Source organism: Microchirus variegatus (genome assembly GCF_963457635.1).
Source record: "Microchirus variegatus genome assembly, chromosome: 20".
NCBI classification, from domain to species: Eukaryota; Metazoa; Chordata; class Actinopteri; order Pleuronectiformes; family Soleidae; genus Microchirus; species Microchirus variegatus.
The window spans coordinates 731,431-757,532 of record NC_139821.1 but is presented as its reverse complement, the minus strand read 5'-3'; the positions used below and the strand labels follow the sequence as shown (position 1 = coordinate 757,532).

At 41.1% G+C, this 26,102-nt stretch overlaps 1 protein-coding gene across 1 annotated transcript in view; it reads left to right on the top strand.

Moving 5' to 3' along the window:
* Positions 1–1,531: 1,531 nt before the first annotated feature.
* gabbr1a (gamma-aminobutyric acid (GABA) B receptor, 1a) overlaps positions 1,532–26,102 on the top strand; it is a gene marked incomplete at both ends in the record, with an annotated part of 35,468 nt that continues 10,897 nt past the window's right edge. Inside the window, 14 exons of the mRNA XM_083907173.1 lie at positions 1,532–1,610; positions 1,861–1,925; positions 2,973–3,111; positions 5,651–5,836; positions 7,562–7,579; positions 13,239–13,399; positions 17,586–17,720; positions 19,957–20,127; positions 20,910–21,011; positions 21,320–21,385; positions 21,466–21,657; positions 21,757–22,002; positions 22,538–22,601; positions 23,001–23,078. Of these exons, the coding sequence (XP_083763299.1) occupies positions 1,532–1,610; positions 1,861–1,925; positions 2,973–3,111; positions 5,651–5,836; positions 7,562–7,579; positions 13,239–13,399; positions 17,586–17,720; positions 19,957–20,127; positions 20,910–21,011; positions 21,320–21,385; positions 21,466–21,657; positions 21,757–22,002; positions 22,538–22,601; positions 23,001–23,078 (1,702 nt within the window). The remainder of the gene's footprint in view (positions 1,611–1,860; positions 1,926–2,972; positions 3,112–5,650; positions 5,837–7,561; positions 7,580–13,238; positions 13,400–17,585; positions 17,721–19,956; positions 20,128–20,909; positions 21,012–21,319; positions 21,386–21,465; positions 21,658–21,756; positions 22,003–22,537; positions 22,602–23,000; positions 23,079–26,102) is intronic.

Genomic DNA, 26,102 nt, shown 5'->3' with positions numbered 1-26,102 from the left:
TGATACTAGCGTTTATAACGAAATGGAATTAAACCTTTTTCACTGATAAACTGTGTGATTTGGAGCAGATTAACTCATCATTTGTTTCAGGTGTTTAACTGTGATAAATGTGGTGTTATTAAAGCACACGTATGGAGGTTAAACACACGTCCAAAACAGGTGCTAACCAAGATAATCGATAATAATGGTTAGTTGTGGCCCTAAATATTATTTTAAACATCTCAAGTAAATGCCCAACCAAACATTTGAAATTGTTAGCACTAATTAACTAATTATTTCTAATTTCTAAAGTACAAGCCTGATTCAGTTTATAAAAATATATATAAAGAAGGGATTTATGAGTATGAAGAGGAAGAAGGTACTCAATAATCATAGTAAAAAAATAGTAGTAATTTAAAAAAATGTGTGTGGCCAAATAATCTAAATAATATGTGATAAAGTTTGAGAATGGATAAGGGTTAGTATTATATAAGTTTATTATTCTTACTACTACTTTTTTCGGACATGTATTTTGTTTTATTTTGTATGTTTTATTTTTTGGCAAATAAAAGAAGTTATTCTTATTATGTTATTATTCGTTTGCTTTGTTTGTTTGTTGTTTTCTTTTCATTACTTCTTGTTGTCGACGCTATGCTTCACATGTTCCAAATAAACTAAACAACACACACTTTGGCGACACTTCTTTGTCCATGAACTCTCTAAAAATACACCGTTTAATGCTAATGAAGTCTCCAGCAGAGTTTGTCTGTACTCCATCTGGTTGTTATAGACCCCCCACACACACACACACTAATTTGGACACACTACACAAACACTTACTCTTAACCATGACCAGTTATTGTTTGCCCTAAACACAATTAAAACTAGAAAAGCACTCGGAGAGCGCAGACCTCTGCCAAGGCAGCTCAGTGATAGCGTCTACGTATCACAACATTTAATCACTTGCTCCTGGTCTCATTGCGGACATTTCCTGAAAATTTCATCCAAATCCGTCCGTGACTTTTCCAGTTATGTTGCTAACAGACAGACAAACGGGAACAGAAAACGTAAACTCCAAACGAAAGCGCAAATTTAAACAATTTGTGTTTTTTGATTTGCGTTTCGTTTTGAGTTCATTTTTTAAGTGTTTTCTGCGTTTGTGTTTTGTATTTTGCATTTGTTTTTTGCGCCTCAGGGCCACCGTAGGAGCATGCTCCTTCCTGAGAGAGTCTGAATGAACTGCAAACATCAGACGTCGATTGTGATTATCTGATCCCACACTTTCCTTGTGTTACACGTGTGAACGCTTTTGTGTCACAGATCGTAGTAGAAGTATTTTTACACAAAAACGTGAAGAAAACACTCTCAGGTCTTTTGACCGTGCTGTGACGTGAAAGTGAGAAGTGTGGACACATCCTTTCTCTGCTGGTTAGACTGGCTGTAAAGCATTCATACTGTAAAGATATTATCTTTCTTAACAACATACTTGTGTGTCACTGTTTTATTACTTTGAGCTGAAACCTCTTCTCTTCCCTCTCTTGCAGATCCAGAGATGGCACAGCTATTGTTTCTGATGATCCTCTATGCTCTTCCGTCTCTGGTTGTACCCATACATAATTCATCGACTGGAGGTAATGTGTGTTTGCTCTGTGTGTGTGTGTGTGTGTGTGTTCACGATGATGCTAATGGACTGAAGTACGACTGCAGAGATTGCTAAGTAGCCTCAATGAAGTGCTGTCATTTGTGTAGAATGGAAAAATGCGGGTTCAATTGACAATCTATCAAGTTTGTGTACCTTATGTGTGCACAGAGCTTTAGTCATCTGCTCCTGTTGTCCTTCGTTCTTCATCCTCCTCCTCCTCCTCTTTTATTGTTTTTTAGGCTGTGCCATCATCCGTCCTCCCAGGGAAGGAGGGATCCGTTACCGAGGGCTGACACAAGAACAGGTAAAAAGAGAGAAGTGAGAGTTCAGCTAGAAAAACACAGGACTGCTCCAAAAAATCACATTGGTTTTGCTCAATCGGGTCATTGTTGTTTACATGTACGGGTATTTTCACGTCATATGATGTGAAATTTTTTATATTCTCAACTGATCCTTGTTCAGGGCGACGCTGACTATTAGTGTGTAAAATTTCAAGTCATTCCAAGATACTTTTGGTTTTCATGAAGAAAGTCAGCTCACTGTCAAAGTGCATCAGGGCAAATGGATCATTTCCTGAATAAAAAAATTCATTAAAATTATTCCTTAAGAGATATGCAAATATTTTCAACGGATCCTTGATCAGGCCGACGTTAGCTATTAATGTGTAAAATTTCAAGTCATTCCGAGATACTTTTTTTTTTCGAGGAGAAAGTCAGCTCACTGTTAAAGTGCATCAGGGCAAATGCATAATTTCCTGATTTTAAAAAATTTATTAAAATTATTCCTTAAGAGATATGCAAATATTTTCAACTGATCCTTGTTCAGGGCGACGTTGACTATTAGTGTGTAAAATTTCAAGTCATTCCGAGATACTTTTTGTTTTCGAGAAGAAAGTCCATTAAATATGGTTGCTACTAAGGAAACAAGACATACACTGAAGTCTATGGTATCTCTGTACTTTATCTCACTGTTTGACAGACGTTCCTAACTAGAACATGTTTGAAAAGTGCTCTCTCTCTCCTCACAACAAAAGTCCATACAAACAAAAACAAAACACAGCTCTGCTGATTGTTGGCAGATGTAAAAAAAAAAACCACACATCTCAGCAGAAAAGTGAAACCTAAATCACGGGTAATTCATCATATTTATTCTATCTCCCAGCCAGAGAGAAGGTGTAATTCACAATGTGACAGTGACGGTCCATCTTCCCCAGGAGAGTCTTATTGTCACGGCCATATGGAGAAAGAATGACGAGGCTCCGCGGCTGAATGATATATCAAGTGCTGCTGCGAGACGGCCATCAATCACTCTTTAATGATCGCCTCCTCTTCCGTGTGTTCCTCGCATATAGATCCGCAGTGTGCAGATCCTTCCTGTGGATTACGAGATCGAGTACATTTGCAGAGGGAACCGCGTGATCGTCGGGCCCAAGGTCAGGAAGTGCTTACCCGACGGCACGTGGACCAACATCACGCAGCACAGCAGATGCTGTAAGTCGTCCTGTTTCAGCTCATCTTCATCACACTCTCCTCTCTTTCCTGTCAGTCAAACTTTTCCACAAACCTGGATAAACGGGAGGAGGGTTGCATCGGGAAGAGACGGATATGCCCATCATTAACTCCTAGAGTTTCCTACAAAACCATCGTTTTAATTAAATCCTGCAACAACAGAGATATTTTGGGTCAACATATAGCAAACGGCATCGTATTTACATACACTAGCAGTACCTTCCTGTGCGCGTACGTCCTTCACATTTTGCAGGATTGTTTAGTGGGTGAATATCTCCAGGCCTTTTTTTCGTTTTGTCCAAAAACCTTTTTTTGAATTTTTACGCATTTTTTTTTGCTGGGAAATGTGAGAAATGTGTCAACGGCACTTTTACGAGCTTGTCAACATGATAACTTTACAAATATTCGACATATTGATGTCAAACTGGCACTGTCCATGCCTCTTACAAGTATCTTGGACAAGTTCCAAGATGGGTGACCTTGACCTACTTTCCAAGGTCACAGCTGCACTTGTAACTTGGAAAATGGCCAAAAACCGGCACTTTTCAAGCTTGTCAACGCGATAACTTGACAAATATTTATTGTATTGCTGCCAAACTGGCACTGTGGATGCCTCTTACAAGTATCTTGAATAAGTTCGAAGATGGGTGACCTTGGCCTACTTTCCAAGGTCACCGCTGCACACCACATGTCCAAAGTGGCCTTCATTGCCTATGCAAATTTTGCTTTAAAATTGGCATAAAAATGTGGGCGCATGGACTCAGCGTGGAGCATTAGTAGTCGTCGACTATCACCACTCTAGTTTTCCTCATGGGCTCTATTGGAGAAGTTGTAATAACAATTTTGATTATCTATGCACCCAATGAGGACGATGTGGCTCAACTCTTGGCAGGAATAATAATATTAGGGGGCGATTTTAATAGTGTGATGAACAAATACTTGGATAAATTCCCATTTGATCAGAAATACCAATTGTGCAAATCGAAAGCATTGTGCAATATGATAGATGAGCTCGGACTGGTTGACATTTGGCGTGTAAAAAAACCCCAAAACTAGAGACTACACTAATTTTTCGAGAGTCCACAAGTCACTCAAGAATAGATTACTTCTTTATTTTCTAAACAAGATGCCCACAGAGTGGACGAACGCCACATTGAATCCCAAACTCTCTCGGATCATGGCCCAGTGGTTATGGCGGTATGTATAGATCAGTGTAAGACTGGAAAATGATGGAGATTAAATGTGTCACTCTTAAATAATTTGGAGGTGGTACAAGATATAAAAAACTAATTAAAAAATTTCTTGGACATAAACGATAACGACGAAATCTCCCCTTCCACTTTGTGGATTATCCTCTAATGTTTTTTTCTTTATTTTCATGACTATTTACATGGTAGATTCTCACTGAAGGCATCAGTTAACCCTTTTGCCTTCACTTTCCACTGGTAATGTATGTATATAATGAAGCTGCAGGAATATTATTACTCAGTTCTGGACACTGGGTGAATAATCTCCATTTTTTTCGTCTATTTCTGGTTTCCCTGCCGAATCCTGAGGGAGATATCTGGCTGCTAAACGCTCTGCTGTATTCACCAGCTGCTCTGCAAACACGTCTGTCTGTTGACTGCTCAGCAGTTAGTGCACATTTTAGCACGTTTCATGCACATTGTCTTGTCATTTGATGTAAAATCTCTCTGCCTGTTGCTGTGAATCATATCGTGCTGTGAGCGTGGAGAGGGTGAATGGTAAAGCTGCACCATAACATGATGGTGCACCACAGGAGGAAGTCGGTTGTTTTATTCATATTCGACTGGTGCATCTTATCACGGTCCAGAGAGGAGGGTGATGTGAAAATGATGTGACGTGATGGTATTTTAATATGTGATATAATGTGTTTGAATTTCAAAACAAAAGTAACTATATATTATTCAACGCATGTAAAATTAATCTTTGCTTGAGACCGAACACATTTGGAACAGAATCCCATGTGCATAAGTACAGAGGCGGTTCTAGAGTCTGTAGGGGCCCTAAGCAAAAACTCCCAGGGGGCCCTTCCTTCCAAACAGTGTTCATCACCATTATGTTACAAATAATCTGACACCAACGAAAAATGTATGATTTCAAAATATATATTTTTTCCCGAAATGAATGAAATAACATGGAAAAACCTTGTAATTAAAAAGTAAGTGAAAATATAAATGTATAGAACAATAAAATACTGTAAATAGCTTTTAAAAAAACTATATAAACTTTGTGAAGAAGTACAGCCATGATTTAGCTCTTCTGAAAAGGTCCTTGGGGAGAACACCTTTTTCTGCAGATGTTTGGTCACATCTTTGGTCTTCATCTTCATAAAATGTCTCTGTTAGTAATATTAAAGTCCTCAAATGTGGGTTCATCTAGAAGGAAACAACGCAGTTGGTATCAGGAGAGGTTTCATTTAATGCATTAATGCCAGGTTCACCTCTGTACAACACCGTCCTCCACACACCGTGACTCTCGTACGTCTGTTATTTCCCAGTGCTGCTGTGTCCCAGAGTGTGGACGTCGCTGGAGAATGGCCGTGTGACGGCGAAGCCTCCTGGACCACCGGTGGAAGGAACCGTGCTGCACTACAGCTGCAACGCCGGCTTCATCCTGGAGGGAAGGAACTTCAGCCACTGCACCAAGCTGGGAAAGTGGGACGCCCCGAAACCCACATGCCTCTGTAAGAGTCTCTGCACAATTATTATTATTATTATTAATATTATTATTGTTGTTATATTAGAATGATCATGTACGGAGAGACAGACTAAGAATTTGGCTGTTTCTTCAGCCTCTTTTCCGCGACACATCACATGTCCTAGTTACGCATTACGGTACACGGCATGTAAACATGTAAGAAGAACAACAACCAAAAAGAAGAGTTAACTTTGTGAAGTTTTTCAGTGGATGACGACGTGCAAACATCTCATTTCTCATGCACCACTTACTTCTTTTCGTCTATGGACGTCGAGGTGTTTTTCAGGGTTTACAGTGAGTCCCGAGCAAAAGAGGGATCATTTATTTTGAACTATAAACCCACAAATATCATAACGACAATCTAACCTAGCGACCTAGCGCCCTCTGCGGACGCGCTAGTGTCCGTAGCTGCAGCAGAAATACAAACGTGACTCATTCTAACTTTGTTTTATGTGACAAAATGACAACACCTGTGTGAGATCAGTCATATTCCTGGATGAAGAATGACCGTTCCTTGTCGGGTGACGTTGATTATTAAAATAATGTCCTGTGTTACTTTAAAGACGACAGATAATCATTAAACACCTGCTCTCATAGTGGTGGAACATGGTTGCTCGGTGATAAATGATCCAACAGGTGAAGTGATTGACAAACACCTGTCCCACATACATTAGCATACATTACAACTTATACTGGGTGTAATGTGAGCAGATGTCTGAATGAACACAGTCACTGATCATATTAGTGCAAATAAATGAAGATTTAGTAAAAAACAAAAAGACAGAAATGAGAGCTGGTTATCAGAGAAATTGGCAACCAGTGATATTAGCTGATGCTAATATTAGGACGAGTGAGGGAATCATCAGCACAGCGTCTGAAAGTAGGTTACTATTTTATAATCCCTTAACAAAACAGACGTTTGATCTATTTGTATATTATATTATATTATTTTATATTATTTTATATTATACAGAAACTGTGATCAGGTCGTATTTAAGTAGCTCGAGACATGATATTGTTTCTGTGTGAGATAATGTTTTACAAAGGCAGATTCCTCTGTCTATTCTTGTCATATCCCTGCAGTAAATCACAGGGTTACATAATAACCACAGTGTTGCAGGAGCCTCCTCCCTCACAGGCTACATACTGAACTACAGTGATGTCTTACTGCCCTCGTGTGGAGGGAAAAGGTCCTGCACCAAATACAAATACAGTACACAGAGATAAAGTGACAGTACACTGTAAATACACCCTTAAAACTCAAAATATCTATTCCTTATCTTATCTTTATTACATGCATGAAGGATATTGACGTGTGTTGGTCAAATTATGCTATAACACAAATAATTAGGCTTCAAATTAAATGTAGTGTCATTAAGTGACTATTTTAGTTATATTTTTTGTCAATTCCATGTCCATTTTTAGCAAATATGTATAATATTTAGTGTATAATATTCATTGTGCTTGATAAATGTGATAAATATGATGGTTTTCAATGCAACAGCCTTTAAATCATCACAGATACTTTATCAAGATGTAACATTATCCAAAGTCTAAGGTCATATCTTCTTATATTGCCCTCTGTTTAATGTGAAATATTTAGGTTTGTTAATATTTCAAATGCTGAATTAACATGATTCTGTTTCAAGCTGAAATAAGTTTTAACTCACTGTGTTTTCCTTCCTTTTCTATATTTACACGATTTACAAAGATGACAGAAACTACACAGGTAGGATTTTATATTCTTATTATTATTATGTTGTTGCTTTAAGTCGACATGGTGAGATTGTTTCATCTGTTGAGAATCTTGTGTGAAAGCGTGTTCGTCTGAGGCAGCATGAGAAGTTTAAGACGTTTAACAAAAGGCCGACATTATAAAATATTCTACCTAATTTTGCAGAATTCATCGACATTGGTGAATATCAATAAAACACACACACACACACAAGCTTTTGCTTGTCATTATGTGTCAAACAAAAGGTTCATTTGACGTTTCCATGTTTTTGTGCTGCATCTGTAATATGTATTGCTACCACTTGAGGGCAGCACTTAACCTTGGAACAGCGTCCACACTCGGGTGTGTCTCAGTTTTGGTGCAGCCTCACACACTGTAGACTGAAGCAGTGTGTGTGTGTGTGTGTGTGTGTGTGTGTGTGGTTATTAGTGTAACAGCAGCTGCACAGGACCTGTTTCACCTGTTGGTGATTTTATTTCATTGTCTGTGAAAATATAGCATTTTTATATCAGACATTACATTAAAAAGAAACATAAACATTGATGTTTGAATCAAAGCAAAGACACAAAACTAGGAGTAAAACACAGTATTTCAAACCTCAAATTTGAATCACTTCATGTCTTATTTCTACACATTTCTGTTCTGCTGTGCTCTTTAAAACTAAGCAGGGTTTTAAAAGACTTTATGAGCGTACAGGTGTAAATAGTCCAGTTTGCTGTGATACAGGGTTTATCAGCTCTTTATGGGAAAATAATGTTGTGAAACATGGAGTGCAGTCACTCGATCTGATCCCTGATTATCATCATGGATTCATCTGTTAGTGCAGCAGCTCTGGATCAAACTGAGCAGATCTAAACACACATATATATATACTCTTAGAAATAAGGGTTCTTCTACAAGGGCTGAGGTTCTACCTGGAACCATTTGCTTCTGAAAAGCCCTTTTCCTGAAGAAAGGGTTTTTAAGGGTTCTTGGTTGAACCCTCTAAAAGGGAGCTAAAAAAGGGTTCTCCTATGAGGAAAAGCTGAAGAACCTTATATGGTTCTACTCGGCACTTTTATTTCTTGGAGTGCAGAGCAAAAGCCATGATGTTAATGCTCTTTCGACCATTCACAATGAAAACATGTTTCAAGCGTCTGTGTCTGTGTGTTGCGTTAACCTCAGCCGTGAATAGCAGCAAACCTTATTTCTGTTTTTAACCAATGATACATCAGACATATTTGATTGACACCACTTTTAGTGGGTTATCTGTTAGAGCATGTGTCTCTCAACTCAAGGCCCGGGGCCCAGATGTGGTCCGCCACCTCATTTTATGTGGCCCGCGAGTGATGAATTGGTCTTAAAAATCTGTGTTAAAATATTGTCTATGCTGTTTTAAGGCGTGCGTTGACCATTAACTACATTTCCCACAATGCACTGCGATTGCGTTGCCCGCAAAGTGACGGCACCGCCACCAGATCGGAGTATGTCATTGTATACGCATAATGCAAAGAGTGAAATTTAATAAGTTATTAGCAATAAGTTGCATATATATTACATTATATTTGGTTACATTTAGTTACATTTCTTCTGTATGACAGTTACATCTTGGCCCTTTGAATGTAACAGTTATGCTGATGTGACCCTCAGTGAAAATGAGTTTGACACCGCTGTGTTAGAGAGTAGCTCTCAGAGCGTTAGAAGGTCAAATGAGTGGTTTTAGGGTTTCGTTGAGTTTCCTGCTCTTGTTTTTGCAGTTCTTCTTACACTTTATCCTAATTGCAAAGTCGACTGCAGACGTTGAAAAAGCCGGTCTAAAGTAAAAAAGCCTCAGCAGTGAGACGATCAGACTCTATAACTCTGCTTCGTCAGCCTCATGTCTCCACTGAGCTCAGAGCATTTCAAACCCTGAGGTGAAGGTGGTCTGATCCTCTTCCTCTTCCTCTCTGTGACCCATCGAAACGCATCAATTATTCAGCCGTGAACTTCACCTGCTGAGAGCGAGCGGTGGTACAGTCACAAATGTCACATTCAGAGACGACGTGAGCTGTTTTCACGGTCACTGTGGAGAAGAGAGTGAAGGAAGATGTTTAATGAGGACCGAGTACTTTATGATCGCTCAGAGAACATCGTTCACCATCATGACCTCTGCTCCTGCTTTTTAAACACAACTGCACAGAGTAATACACAAAATACTCAAATATATTGTGTAAAATCAGTCAGACTGTTCTGCTGATAGTAAAAGTGTGTTTGTGCACAGATATGATGATGTTTACATGTTACAAAGCCTTTAAACCTCCATATGTTGGTCAGTATAAGCTCATAACTACAGACCGTCGTGATGTAAAAACAACAAGTTAAATACAGTCATCATTTGTCTTGCAGCAGATTATTACCTTTGTTCCAATACTCTGCAGATTCTAAGTTATTAGAATAATCTATCACGTCTTTAAATAAAAAAACTCCCAGTAGAACAGACTTTTATAGCAACATTTGGAGACCGATTGTGTGTTTTATGAATATAAAAGACGGGAATATCTTTCTAACTCTTCTAACTTCTTTCATTTCCGTCTTATTGTTTTGGGACAAACTTCTCCCTCAAGCCGACTGAATAATGACCGGAGACGCTCGTTAGGTTTTTACCTCAGTTCAGTAGCTCATCTGTGTTACCGTGGTAACAACGCTGAAGACGCATTTGTGAGCGTTCATAACATGAACGTTCAAGGTGAAATCCCCAAGACGGAGGTTATAAATAAATATTTATTGAGCAATAAGAGGATGATTCAGTTTTACATGAATAAAAGATATCATTTATGTGGTTGAGTGAGTGAAAGAATGATCTCAGTTAATGAGTGTGTACATGTACTATTATCATATTATTGTTGTGGAGAAAATGCACTTTGTAGGGTGCACCAAAAAGATTAAAGGCGCCATATGTAAGAATGTGGCCAAAAACTGTTACTACATTCAAATTCAAAATACCGAGGTCTTTTCGTTTTCTGAGGTAACCGGCAGCCCTTGGTTGCTCAGTAGCTGAGACTCTACTGACTGCAATGATTGGTAGACGGCGGTAGGTGGCGCCACATGACGCCAAAAACATGATTTCAAAACATACATTTTTTAATTTTTTTTTTTTTTAATGCAAATATTTAGTCTGTTCTGTTGTTGTTGGTGAGTTGAGTTTGTTATGAACGTTATTCATGAGTCTCTGTGACATATTAGGAGGATTTTATGGCCAGTTGATTTAGATTTATTACATAATGCACCTTTAACGAGTCATGAAGTATTAATTCATTATTATTATTTAATATCTAATGATTAGTTAATGATGAGTTACATTTAACTAATGATTAGTTAATGGTTACTTTAACTGTTATTCATATTCAACTAAATTACAGCACACTTTAAAAGCAGACGTTATTCAATATATTGGACAGATAAAGAGATGCTACACACACACACACACACACACACACACACACACACACACACACACACACACTCAGCAGCAGTGTATTAACCTTTCTCCTGCTGAGGAGACAGTCAGTAGGTGGTGATGTCACATGTAGAGAGACAGTGAAGCAGATTCAGCTCAGTGTTGTTCTGCTGCTTTGTTTATGTGTCACATTATCAGTGTTTGGTTCCTGAGACTGAGAACCGTGATGGAGATAGATTTCAGAGGTGAAGATCATGAGTGTCAGTCAGTATGTGACAGAACACTCTTAGAAATAAAAGTTCTCAGTAGAACCATAGAGAGAGATTAGGTGAAAATATAAGCAGGTTTATGTTGGATTCTTGAAACCTTTGGCGAGCTTCTTGGAAAGTGCTAAGTACAACCATATAAGGTTCTTTGGCTTGTCCTCATAGGAGAACCCTTTTGGAGGGTTCCACCAAGAACCCTTTTAAAACCCTTTATTCAGGAAAGGGCTTTTAAAGGGTTCTCTGGATCAAAATGGTTCTTACTGGAACCATTAGTGTTACCAAGAACCCTTGAAAAACCCTTTCTTCAGAAAAGGGTTTTTCAGAAGCAAATGGTTCCAGGTAGAACCTCAGCCCTTGTAGAAGAACACTTTTGGAACCCTCATTTCCAAGAGTGTAGGAGAACCCTTTTTTTATATAAAGGTTCCACCAAGAACCCTTTTAAAACAATTTATTCGGGAAAGGGGTTTTAAAGGGTTCTCTGGATCAAAATGGTTCTTACTGGAACCATTAGTGTTACCAAGAAACCTTGAAAGGGTTCTTCTACAAGGGCTGAGGTTCTACCTGGAACCATTTGCTTCTGAAAAACCCTTTTCTGAAGAAAGGGTTTTTCAAGGGTTCTTGGTAACACTAATGGTTCCAGTAAGAACCATTTTGATCCAGAGAACCCTTTAAAAGCCCTTTCCCGGATAAAGGCTTTTAAAAGGAACCCTTTTTGGAGGGTTCCTGGAGGTTCTACCTGGAGCCAAAAAGGGTTCTCCTATGAGGACAAGCTGAAGAACCGTATATGGTTATACTTAGCACTTTTATTCACTTGGAGAAACAGAACTAGGTTATAATATACGTCCAGAAACACCTTCTTTGCCACGTTTGACCTCATTATTGATCTATTGGCGAATGCTAATTCGATCAATAATCAATAATCTCTGTGGGAGTTTTCATATAATCCCGTTTTTAATTGACCTTCACACCTGCTGCTGGATTAACCACAGCTTTGTTTGGACATCGATTATGGATTGAACCGAGAGAGAGAGAGAGAGAGAGAGAGAGAGAGAGAGAGAGAGAGAGAGAGAGAGAGAGAGAGAGAGAGAGAGAGAGAGAGTTGAGGATCTTTGAGGACATTTTACCCAGACTGCCTCTCTCTCTCTCTCTCTCTCTCTCTCTCTCTCTCTCTCTCTCTCTCTCTCTCTCTCTCACACACACACACGCACGCACACACACGCACGCACGCGCCTCAGTGTCAGTGATGCTGCAGTGGATCAGTCGTGGAGCTCTCGCGCGCCTCGCTTTGTTGTCTTTTTTCCCCTCTTCCTCTCCGCGGTGAATCTTCTCGTGCGTCTGCGTCATAAAGCTGCTCGTGCTCGATGCTTTTTCCTTTCCTTTCCTTTTTCCTCCTCTGCTCCATCCTCACATCCTCACGCCCTCACGTCCTCGCTCCTTCGCCGGGGACGAGGCGCTCTGCGCGGCGGACTCCGGACTCTCTATAACCCGCTCTATTCTCCGCCTTTTGCGTAAAAGTGGCGAACATGGGACGCGATGCTCGGTGTTCCTGATCCGGTGTGTGAGCGGACGGAGATGCGCTGTTGTCGGTGTTTTGACGGTGTTCGCGTGAGGACAGAGGAGCTGTGTCTGCGGGACTCCACTCACTCACATCCCCAACATGTGCTCGGTTAACGGCGAGGACTTTACGCGCAGTAAACGCACGACCCGGTCATTTAAAACCATGACGGTCTAACGTCCAGAGTCCGCGGGGCTTTTTCTCTCCATCACCTGGACACGTGTTGACTTCATTTCAATTTGACTCCGCTGCAGCACCAGGGTTCAGTCCACTTCAGTCCACTTCAGTCCACTTCAGTCCACTTCGGTCCGGTTCGGTTCACCAGGAGAGAACCCATGCAGGACAGAACCCGCGCCATGTTCCTGCGGGTTCGTCTCATGGTGTTTCTCCTGCTCTGGTCCTCGCGGTTCTCCGCAGGGAAGAAGAAGCTGTACATCGGAGCTCTGTTCCCCATGAGCGGCGGCTGGCCCGGCGGTCAGGCCTGCATGCCCTCCGCTCAGATGGCTCTGGACCTGGTCAACAACCGGAGCGACATCCTGCCGGACTACGAGCTGGAGCTCATCCACTTCGACAGCATGGTGAGTGTTAAGGGGATCTGAATAATAATGTTTTATTACATCAACACAACCATCGTTATTTCATGTTTATTTCCACTGTTTTACCTGCTGCTTTTCCTTTGAAAACACCTGTTTTCTTCAAACAGTAGTTTAGGGATTCTTGTGCGTAAAGTCCGCGATGACAGATGACTTCAGCGCCCCCCTGTGGCACATGTTTAAACACATTTCACCCACTTAACAAAAAGGCTTTTCAGCCCAAAGCATCAAATAACAATATCTTCATTAGAATAAGTCATGTTTGCACCAGAGCTGCAACTAAACATTATTTTCGTCATTGATTATTCTGTCGATTATGGTCTCTGTGAATCGTTCGGTCCAGAAAATGATTTCTTTGTTACGTGGAGCAAAGAAACAAAGACAAATATTCACATTTAAGAAGCTGAAACAATCAGAAATCTGGTTTTAATCATGATAAATGCTCTATTTTACACAAACACACCAATTAGTGACAGTGAATTTGAGCTCTGGATTTAACCCATCCTTATTATTGGGAATTGATTGGTTGCCTTGCTCAGGGGCTCCTCGGCCCTTTGCCGGGATTTAACCACAGCGACGAGCCCAATTTATTTTCTGACTGTACGCTGAAGTTAGTCAGCTGCTCACTCTCCCTCACCAAAGTCCACTGACAAAGACAGAGGAGTGGAGTGGATGGATTTCAAACACCAATCTAAAGTGTGTTGGAGAATCTATGGAACCTTCAGTTGTCTATCTATAAAGCAAGTGTGTGTGTGTGTGTGTGTGTGTGTGTGTGTGTGTGTGTGTGTGTGTGTGTGTGTGTGTGTGTGATCTCGCTGACCTAATATTGTGGATGTGTGTTGATCATGGCCCGACGATGTGCATCCTAGATTTTTGCACCCATGTTTTTTGGAGTAATTTTAATTTTGCCTGATTGATCACACTACACGAAGTCGGTGTGTCCATTCACCGATACTCTACCACGTATTTGTTTAGCATTAGCATGCTACAATTTTGCGGCTCCAAAGGTAAGCTAGCGAGGCTACGGTTAGCATTAGCGTAGCTAATCGCTTTGTTTTGTCACCGTCAGCCACGCCGGGATCTCTCTACGAGGCGTATTTTGATCTGGGTTGTGCCTGACGAGGTTGCGTGGTGATTGCGTCACGTTAGCCTTTACGTTCCTTATTATGCATTTATCACAACGGAGTAATCTTCTTCAGCGCTCTCTATAGGAATACATACTTCCTACGGGCACTGCGCTATTCATCAAAAGTTAAAATATGCCTCGATAAGCCGATATTTTTCTACTTGACTTAAATCTGTTTTTCCGTGGCTGCTGCAGGGAACGAGCTGTTAGTGTCGTCAGAGCGTCAGCGCTCACACTACAACATATGAAAAATAAAAAAACACTGCACAGTCCCTTTAAAGGACGCCACCCTGAGGTCCTCGCGAGACTCACAAACACACACACCTCCTGCTTGTTCTTCATCAATCACGGTATTTTAAAATGTCAGCATTATCAACCGTTAATTGAAACCCAATTTCCGCCTCCCTGCTGACTTCACTGACCCCCCCCCCCCACACACACACACACGCACACACACACACACACACACACTTTACTTTAATCAAACAGACTGTTTGTCAGCTGCAGTTTGATTGGTGCTTCGCTGCGTGATGATGACCTTATTGTTATTTCGAGAGATATTTTCGAAAACGAAGCATTTCTCTCTCTCACAGAGACACAATCACTGTGGACGTATATGATGTATATCCACTCACTGTCTGCTCTCATGAGACACTTTATCAATCACGCTGCAGGACGGACGCCCCGGGGAGACGCTGCAGCAGCTAAAGCAGCTAAAGCAGCTAACACTACTGTGCACACTCCTGCAACCAGCTTTATTCTGATTGGAGTACACGGCTCTGCATTGGAATCTTGTTAAATAGAATAGCATGGTGTGTGTGTGTGTGCGTGCGTGCGTGCGTGCGTGCGTGCGTGTGTGTGTGTGACACACACAGAGAGAGAGTTGGCATGGCAACACAGTTACTCTTCAAGCAAACCACAGAAACAAATAAGGTTTCAGGTCTGTGATGAGAGAGTGTGTGTGTGTGTGTGCAGATTCATACGCTGAACGTATGCAGAGCTGATAGTACAGTGTACACTGGTGGTCAAACACATCCAGTGTGTGTGTGTGTGTGTGTGTGTTGCTGCAGTTGTCGCTGCCACAAAGATAAAGATAAAGCAGCAGCAGCAGCCGTCACAGATTTTCCTGCCTCAGACTTAAGAAATAGATCCAGATGCTGTGAATAGTTCAGCTCTAAAACAGGCTGCTGTGACACCGTAACACTGAGCGGCCGCTTCGTTATTCGGGTTATTATTCAGCTCCTGCTCGGGGGAAACAAAAGTGTCTGGATTGACGGGAACAGTAACGATAATCTTACCTTTCGAAAGGAAGGCAGCGATGCAATTAGAAGAGCTGGAGGGATTCATTAGCAGGAGTGATATTAGCGTCACTTTATGATGCTGCGTTTGTCCAGAGAACTGATCACAACGCTTTGTTTGACTACACACACACACACACACACACACACACACACACACACACACACATGATAAATTACCATTCGTAAATATGCCAGAAAAATTCTAATTTTTTCCTTATATTGTTTTAGGAACGGAGAGATAAATAAAGTATGTGAAAATATAAATGTAAAGAACAATAAAATACTGTAAATAAGTTGCCTGTTCATAAACTGCACGTCTAACCCGTAGCGCGATGAAAGTGAGAAAGTGCGTTAAAAACATTAACGCGTTAATTCCACAAATTAATCATCCAGCGTTAACGCGTTCATTTTGACAGCCCTAAAAATAATATATTCCACTTTATAAATCAACACAATTACAAATATCTACTTCACGAATGACATCTCTAAAGAACTACTGGGTGCAGTACCATAAAATGTCTGCAGGTGGAGCCCCAGAGCAAAATGTGTTTGTAACACCAGGGCTGGAAAACAGGGTTTAGTACCTAATCGAGGATCTGTGTTAAAAACAGGAGTATAACATGTTTACAACCTAAGGAAGTGATTTGAATGAAAACAAAAAAATGTCCTCACTTTGTTGGTTAAAAAACCCTCACTGGTCCTTAGTATGCCGCAAGTACAAGAACACCCACACACACACAGACTGATGAGTTTGTCATCATGATGGAGAACTTTAATTGGGTCTTTAAAACCTCGTAGTGTTGGTTACACGATTATACTTTGGATATAGATTCATCAAACAGGTGCCTTTAAAAAAAAAACACACGCACACACACACACACACACACACACACACACACACACACACACACACACACACACACACACACACACACACAGTGTCGAGGATGTCCTCAGCTTGTTCAACATCATACAGTATTCATGAAGCTCATGAACACATAATCCCAGTCGCTCCTTTTTAAAGGATGCAGAGACACAGCGGCAGCAGACGCCGTGTTTCTCTGGCTGACCTGGAGACAGCAGCAGACTATTTACAGCACACACACACACACACACACACACACACACACACACGCTCTGCACAGGCTGTTGCCATGGATACATCAAAGCCCAGACTGCAAACTTTGATCAATTATTAACATTGACAGGAAATGAGACAGTGGGGAAAGACAGAGCTCAGAGAGACGGCGACACAACGTCCTTCTCTCACGTCCAGTCGTGACACAATCACTGTAACGTCACACACACACACACACACACACACACACACACACACACACACACACACACACACACACACTACACATCATTATGCAGACTTTAAACACACAGCTGGACTTGCTTTGGGGCTCAACCCAGATTATTATCTTATCATGACTTCACGAGTTATAATATTAAATCTGAGTGTTTATTATGACATAAACAGGTTTATATCTTCACTAATTTCACAGGTGTGACCTTCTGTCTCCTTCATCCTCATCACTTCACTTTTCTCATCATCCCTTTTCCTCGTTCCCCAGTTCATTTCTCTTCCTTATTAGAGATCCATCTGTCCACCCATCCACCCATCCATCTGTCCACCTGTCCATCCGTCCACCTGTCCACCTGTCTGCCCATCCACCTGTCCATCTGTCCATGTGTCCACCTGTCTGTCACTAACCGTCCTCTGGTCCTGTCTCTCCAGTGTGACCCTGGTGAAGCCACTAAGTTGCTGTATGACCTTCTTTACACTGAGCCCATAAAGATCGTCCTAATGCCAGGCTGCAGCGGCGTCTCCACTCTGGTGGCTGAAGCTGCTCGGATGTGGAACCTCATCGTGGTGAGTGATGTTTATTTAAATGATTCTTCTTCTTCTTCTTCTTCTTCTTCTTCTTCTTTTTACGTCAAGTATGCTAGAGCTACAGAGTAATGTGAGCTCTGTCTCCAGCTGTGCTGCCACGGATGTTTTCGACTTGATAAAAGAGTGTTTTAGAACCAAATTACAGACTCTATCTTTAAACTTATTTTACTCGCATCATTCCCAAGTGACAACACTGATCCTGATCCTAAAGACATTGCTGCGTCTTCTCCCATATCTGAGTTCTGTGCAGCACAAAGACACAGAAATAGAGAAATTAAACTTTCAAAATGATGAACTTTAGTTTCTTATCTAATCACACAAGTTCCCCAGATCAATACAAGGCTGTTGATTGATTTTAAAAGCACCTTTAATTATTGATGAAGGCTCTTTCACAACACTGCACTGACTTCTATAACACAACAAACACCAGTTAGTTATCATACACTCTTTATAATTACAGATCAATACATCAGCAGGTTATCAGATGCCCTCTTTTTATTCGTTATGCCTCCATTTTGTTGATTTTATTCCCTGGTCGTCAGTAACAGATTCTCTCTCTTATTCCTTCTTTATTCTCATCATTAAAAAATGTCTCTGTCTGATGCCACTCCCTGAAGGTGTCCTGCTCTATTTCCTCCTCCCTTCTTCACTACTTCCTTCCTCTCCTTCCATAGCTGCTGTCTTTTCCCTCTTCCTCCTTCAGTCAAATCTCCTCCTCTGACGACAAACCTCCGTCACCACTACTCTCCATTATTCCAGTCCGTGTTCAGGTGCCTTCAGTGTTGATCCTCCTCAGGAGGCAAACTCGAGCACCATCTTTGGATGCTGATCGAGAAGAAGAAGACGGGGACGTTAATTTGATCGATCTGTTGCTGCAAGGCCACGGCGAAGCAGAGAAAGCACAGATATCGTCTGTGGTTTCTGTCGCTGAGCTGCTTTTTTACTCTGAAGATGTTTCACTGTTGCCATGGTGACATGATGCTAAGTTAATACTGGGTCCACTAGCTCGAGTATAGCTTCTCATTGGTTTGACGCACAGTTTACCTCATAAAACATAGTTTTTTAGGGAATTCAGGGACATAAAACACTAGATTGCTTTCACCATGAAATAGGACGTGTATTTGTGACATATGGAATTTAGACACTGAAATTGTGTTTAAAGATACTAACCTAACTTTTCTTGTGTTTGGTTATCTGTTCCTTGTTTCCTGTTTTCTTTTGTTTATCATTCCTGCTGCTTTGAACGCACTCCTATGGAGGACTGACAGTGCCACAATTAAATAAATAAATAAATACACCATTAACTAATTACTTAATGTTATACTCGGTGTTATTAAATGTGTCATTATGTCATCATGATCTTAAAACCGTGTTCTGGGACGCACGACTTTCTCCACCCATACGCGGCATGCTAACTTCAACCCAAAGCAATGGATCAGACTAGACCAGCGTTAGCCACGGCCACTGACTTTGATGGCCGAGTTTGACTATTTAATAATTAATTAAATAGTGAAATAATAATGTCATAATAAATGATAAATATATTTTTTAAATATAAAATGAATTGGTATTTAAATTAATTAATAACACATTTAATTAATTAATTAATGACACATTTAATTAATTAATGACACATTTAAGTAATTATTTAATGGTGTATGAATTTATTTAATTTTGTCACTTCTGTCCTCCATACGTTTCCACTGCAGGTGTATTTTTTATGGGCACTGACTTTACCATGAGAATTCACGTTATATAAGCCCAAATAAAAGAAGCTGAGAATCACTGCAGCTTCTACTTTCAACAACAACGATTATGTCTTTATTCTAATTTGCTCTCTAGTTTGTTACAGTAGAACATGTCACCTCAGTTTCATACCATTATATTCTTCACTTTTCTGTGTAGATAAAAAAAGAGGATGATGGAGATTATTAACACTCTTTGTTAGTACAGGGGGTAAAAGCATAGTCTCTGTGCTTCTTCTTCATCTTTCTGCTTTTGTCTTTACTTTGCTGTTTGAACCATCAAAGAACTCTCTGAACAAAAGACGTCTGATTGGAATACGTTTGATTGAACTGTGTTTACTACAGATCCCTGGAACCACCACCTCCTCCTCCACCAGTGTTTTCTTGTCCCTTTTCGCTCTCTACCTGCAGATAAATGACCCAGAAACCTTCCTCACGACGAACCCTCTCTTTGTCTCTGTGCTTCACAGCTTTCCTACGGCTCCAGCTCTCCGGCTTTGTCCAACCGTCAGCGTTTCCCCACCTTCTTCCGCACACACCCGTCGGCCACCCTCCACAACCCCACCAGGGTGCAGCTCTTCCAGAAGTGGAAGTGGACGCGCATCGCAACCATCCAACAAACCACCGAAGTCTTTACATCGGTCAGTAAACGAAGCACCTTTAGTTTACCACCAAACATTTCTTCATTTATTATCCTACCTTCTTCTTTTTAACGAGTAAATGCATTGAATTTCCTTGTATTCCTGTGCAACGACAAATACATTTATTTATTTATTTGTTTTTTTAACAGGGACAGTGCACGGCTATCAGCTTTACCAGAATTAGCTACTAGCTAAATTTCATCTGTAGTCCCTGGGCAGGGAAAAAAACAAACAAACATTATATAAATCTAACAAAAATACTAGATAACACAGTTTCACACTCTTAAAACACAACACAACAATAAAAATAAAACCACAATGTCAAGACACAATAAAAGGTTAGGATACATCACTAAAAAGATTACAAAATAGTGAGCTAATGTTTGAGTTTATGGTTAGTGGGTGCATAATTGAGTAGATTTATCTTAAATTTAAAACTAGTAAAATGTGCAAATGTCTCTGATCTCGTTTGGTACAGAGTTCTAATAATAAGTCTAATCTAATCTAATGACACTGTTTGGTTAATGATTCTGATTTTTAAAAAATGGATTATATCCCATGTTGTATTCTTTGTGTATTGTTCAGCCCCACATGCACTGACTGATATATATATATATATATATATATATATATATATATTGCAGACTGCAGCTTTTCTTTGGTCTTTCTTGAATAATCTCAATCTGCCACCACCCCTCTCCTCTCCTCTAACCTCCCCCTTCCTTCCTTCCCTCCTTCCTTTCCTCCCTCCTCCCCTTCTGTCCTTCCCTTTCATCTTGCAGACTCTGGACGATCTGGAGGAGAGGACGAAGGAGGCAGGAATCGAGATCAGCGTTCGCCAGAGCTTCCTCACCGACCCGGCTGTCGCTGTCAAGAACCTCAAGGTGCTTTGATTCAAAATGTGCCTCCTCTTCCTCCTCCTCCTCCTCTTCCTCCTCTTCCTCCTCCTCTTCCTCCTCCTCTTCCTCCTCCTCCTCCTCCTCCTCCCTCTGCCTTTCTCCTCCAGCTCACAGCTGCATGCGACACCATGAGCAGAGAGGTGGAATTAATGCGCCAGTCTAATTAGGAGCTCTTGAATCACCATATGTGAACAGCAGGACCTCAGGAGTGACCGTGCTGTTGCTGTGGAGAAGTTCTTCTGTTGTTAGTGAAGGACCTAAAAGCTATGTTCTGTTTTCATGTGTGGACTCAGCGCCAGGACGCGAGGATCATAGTGGGACTCTTTTATGAGACGGAAGCCAGGAAGGTGTTTTGTGAGGTGAGCGGCTCTTTCTGCTCTGGTTGAAACCTGAGCTGCTGGACTGTCTGCGTGAATTTATCTTTATTTATTTGTCGCAGGTGTTCAAGGAGAAGCTCTACGGGAAGAAGTACGTCTGGTTCCTGATTGGCTGGTACGCAGACAACTGGTTCAAGATCAAAGACCCGGCCATCAACTGTACGGTGGAGAACATGACGGAGGCCGTGGAGGGTCACGTGACCACCGAGATCGTGATGCTCAATCCAGAGACTGTCCGCGGCGTCTCCAACATGGTGGGAACACACACACACACACACACACACATGTATATACATATATATATACTGGTGTACAATCTGACTTCACTGTCGTTTTTGTGCTCTTTCTTCCAGACGTCACAGGAGTTCATCGCCTCGCTGATGTCTCTTCTGGGAGGAAAGAACCCTGAGGATACGGGTGGTTTTCAGGAGGCTCCTCTGGCCTACGACGCAGTGTGGGCTCTGGCCCTGGCCCTCAATAAGACTGTGGCCCCTCTGAAGGCCAAGGGCCGACGTCTGGAAGACTTCAACTACAACAACCACGACATCACCTCGGAAATCTACAGAGCCCTCAACACGAGCTCCTTCGAAGGTGTTTCTGTAAGTGAGAGGGATCTACTGCAGCATGTCTGATTGTGATGAAAGTCTCTGCTGCCTCATTAATTAATTAATTAATTAATTAATTAATTAATTAATTAATCAATGAATTAAATATTTAAATAAATACACAGATAAATAATTAATTAATTAATTAATTAAATAATTAATGATACATTTAATAATAAAAAATGAATGAATGAATGAAATAAATAAATAAATAAACAAATAATTAATTTATTAATTAATTAATTAAATAAATAAATAGTAAAAAAAAATAGTAAAAAAAAATAATGAATGAATGAATTAAATAATGAATGAATTAATTAATTAATTAATTAATTAATTAATTAATTAATTAATTAAATAAATAAAATGAGGGGACAGCTGTGTCTGTGTCACTCTTACTGTGTGGGGTGAAGAAACTATCAAAATAAAATAAAAAACTGATGTGCATGATGCAAATGTGTATGATTAACAATGTACTCCTTAAAGTTACTGTATCTTCCACTCAAACGTCCTCCCATCTGTGTCTCAGGGTCACGTGGTGTTTGATGCCCAGGGTTCCAGGATGGCGATGACTCTTATCGAGCAACTGCAAGGTCCTAAAAACACTTTCACACTCACCTTCTGAAGATGTTCAAGTGCACAGTGAAGGTCACTCATTGTTTAAAACAGAGCTCTCATTGGTCTTGATGCAGGAACGAGTTTCCCTGCATAGATAAAGATAAATTTGATGATTTTCTTCTGCCTCTCACAGAGAGTTTATAATCCATTTCACGCTCATATTTTCAGGTAAATTGACGACCTGACGTGAATCATTGAGTCGCTGTAGGACCTCATCAGTATTCTTGGTCTGAACTGCCACATAAACCCCATGTTTTGTCTTCCCTTTGTCCTTCTCTGTGCACATGTCCATCCCCCAATCCTTTTAACCGTCCATATAAATATATATAATATGATATAATATCTAATATGTCTTTTTGTCCTAAAACATCTAGGAGGCAGTTACAAGAAGATCGGTTACTACGACAGCTCTCAGAAGAACCTCTCGTGGTTTGGAAACGATGTTTGGATCGGTAAGATCGCGCCGTGACTCGACACGACCGCATGTTTAAACCTCATCTTAATTTAGCTTTTGTCTTAATGACGTGTCATTACGACAGGTTTTTTCCTTCAACCGCCGCTGGTTTGTTTTGGACGCAGCCGCCAATTTAGACGCCTACACTGTTAACGTTGACTCGTGTTAAAGCGTTGGCACAGAAGAAGCACAGTAATCAAAGATGTGATCGGCTCACTCGGGAGTTTTTAAAAAAGCCTCACCACCCACTGCCCGCACTGAGAGGGATGAACCGTCAGGTCAAAGAAAAACACACAACAATTCAGCAACCACACTCTGTTGTGTGAACCTTAAACTCAGGAAACACAAACACTCACATATTCTAGTTCAACCTGGGCTGATTCTGTTCTTATTAGAGTGGATGTCGGTCCCTGGAGAGGTGACATACTTGTGTCCGGACACAGTCTGCAACCGATCAATCCTCCGTGAGGCGTTGATCCACAGAGAGCAGACACTTTTTAAGGCTTTTAACAAAACAATCTGCGCTTAAAGCTTAAAGTGATAGTTCGGAATTTTGGACATTAGACCTGTTCTCCAACTCAGCCGGTGTGATGGAGACGTCTGGAGACGTTTTCAAGAAATTTCATTCAGTTCTTCTAGTTTGTCGAGTTCGCTGATGCTATGGCTAGCGCAAGTCAATGATACAAGTTAGCATGGCATTAAAAACACTCATACTGACTCCACAGTGCACCTGAGGCAGATCGATTGTAACGGCAGACTATAGATGTACATATCTGTGTTGATAGAATGTTTGAAATAAAACAAAGCTTGCAATTTGAAGGATTTATGTCTCAGCAGCAGCAGCAGCAGCGCGTCATACTTCCGGCAGCGGCGGAATGATGGACGTTAGTTTTGTTTCAAATATCATTCTATCAACACAGATATGTACATCGATAGTCTGCCGTTACAATCGATCTGCCTCGGGTGCAGTGTGGAGTCGCTATGAGTGTTTTTAATGCCATGCTAACTTGTACCATTCACTTGCGCTAGCCATAGCACCAGCAAACTCGGCAACTAGAAGAACTGAATTAAATTTCTTGGAAACGTCCCCAGACGTCTCCATCACACCGGCTGAGTTGGAAAATAGGTCTTATGTTCAAAATTCCGAACTATCACTTTAACTGAGGGAACACAGGGAGACCTGTGCAGATGTTCCAGCTGAAGATCCTTCTCCAGGTCTCCAGCTGCAGCTCTCTGGTTCTCTGAGGCTCACAGAGTGTGACGGTTAAATCCAGCTGTGGAGAAAGACTCTGTGCTGTTTGGTAAATGAAGACACAGTCGTGTGAGAGGGAATGAGTGATTTCCTGCTCAGAGGTTTGAGTTTGAAAACATCGAGGTTTGTTTCAGCTTAACCTCAGCGCTTGTTTACCTGTGTGTGTGTGTGTGTGTGTGTGTGTGTGTGTGTGTGTGTGTGTGTGTGTGTGTGTGTGTGTAGCAGGCATCATGCCTCACTCTCTCACTCCGTTCACAGTCACTCTGCTCTCTTTCTAATCGCTGTGGAAACTGTTATAGAGCTGCGTCTCCATGGCAACAGCCTGTCCTGATTCCCCTTATCAAGGATGGAGGAGGAGGAGGAGGAGGAGGAGGAGGAGGAGGAGGAGGAGGAGGAGGAGGAGGAGGGTGTGAACGGTGCAAATGCATTGACTGAATGGATGGTTCATGCATGTGCACACACACACGCACACACACACACACACACACACACACACACACACCATCTTTAATATCCATCTCTTCTGCTCCGTCTCGTATTAAATCACAGCACTTTTTTTCAGCATCGATGACTCAAAGCCGCTTTTACGCCACTTTTGCCCGTTCACACCCGTTCACTCACGCATTCACGCGTCTCCACGACGACGTGAAGCACATCCTTCATGTCCGTTCACATGCTGTCAGCCGTCACAGCCGTCACAGCCAACCCAGGGACACACAGGGATGTAGACGAGTTCGAGCATGACTGTGCAAGAAACCTATTGAAACTGAAAGAGTTATTATTATTATTATTATTCCGCCAAATGAATCGCATTTTTGAGGCCTTTCCCATGCCCAAAAACTCACAGATTTTTGCGACCACGTCAGGCCTGGTGAAAATGTACGTATTTCAAAGGTTTGGTGAAAAAGCTTGGAAAATTGGAAGTGGGAGGGGCTAAAGGGTGACACAAAAAAGTGCTAGTAGGTCATCTCCTGTCGGGTTTAACGTACATGAACGAAACTCGGTACACACGTTCATTAGGTTGAGCTTTAAATAAAAGTCGATGACAAGTTTCCTGTGAAACCTACAAGGAAGGCCGCCATTTTGAATTGAACGCGAAAACGGAGGCGTTTTTGGCGAATTTACGCCAGCGCTACAAAATCTATCTAGTTATAAATGTATTTGTGCTGCATATTTTATGCACACAATGCTGTTCCCTCTGCGTTGCATTACTTAAATTATTTAAAATATCACATTAAAAAGCAGCAAATAAACCTTAAATGACATGGAACTATGAATTTTTATATTCAAAGTAATAAAAGGATAGAGAATTTTTATAAAAGTGAGAATAAAAACATCAATTTATGTCACTTTACTTTGTCGCGTCTGTGTCACTGAACACATGTTTGTGAGCTGCTCAGTTCACACGGCAGTTAATCTGCACAGATGGACAAACACTTTCAGTGTCAGGATTATTCACACAGAGAGAGAGTCTGCAGTTTGGTTCGGTTTGGAATGGTACGGCCCGGCTGCACATAGACGAGCTGTTTGAAAAACGGTTATCTTTAAAGCAGCTTTGAGAGAAAAGTGTCTCGTCTGACCCGGACGCTGTTCAAAAGGCAAAGAAAATTGGCAAATAGTTATGTTAAAATATTGAAATATAGATTTTTTTGGACTCCAAGCCATCAGTTTTTGCAGCCATGTTTTTAGTGAGAGTGCAGCATTTGTGTCTCAAGCTGGTGATCGGAGCAGGAGCAGCACACATCCATCCATCATCTACCACTTTATCCT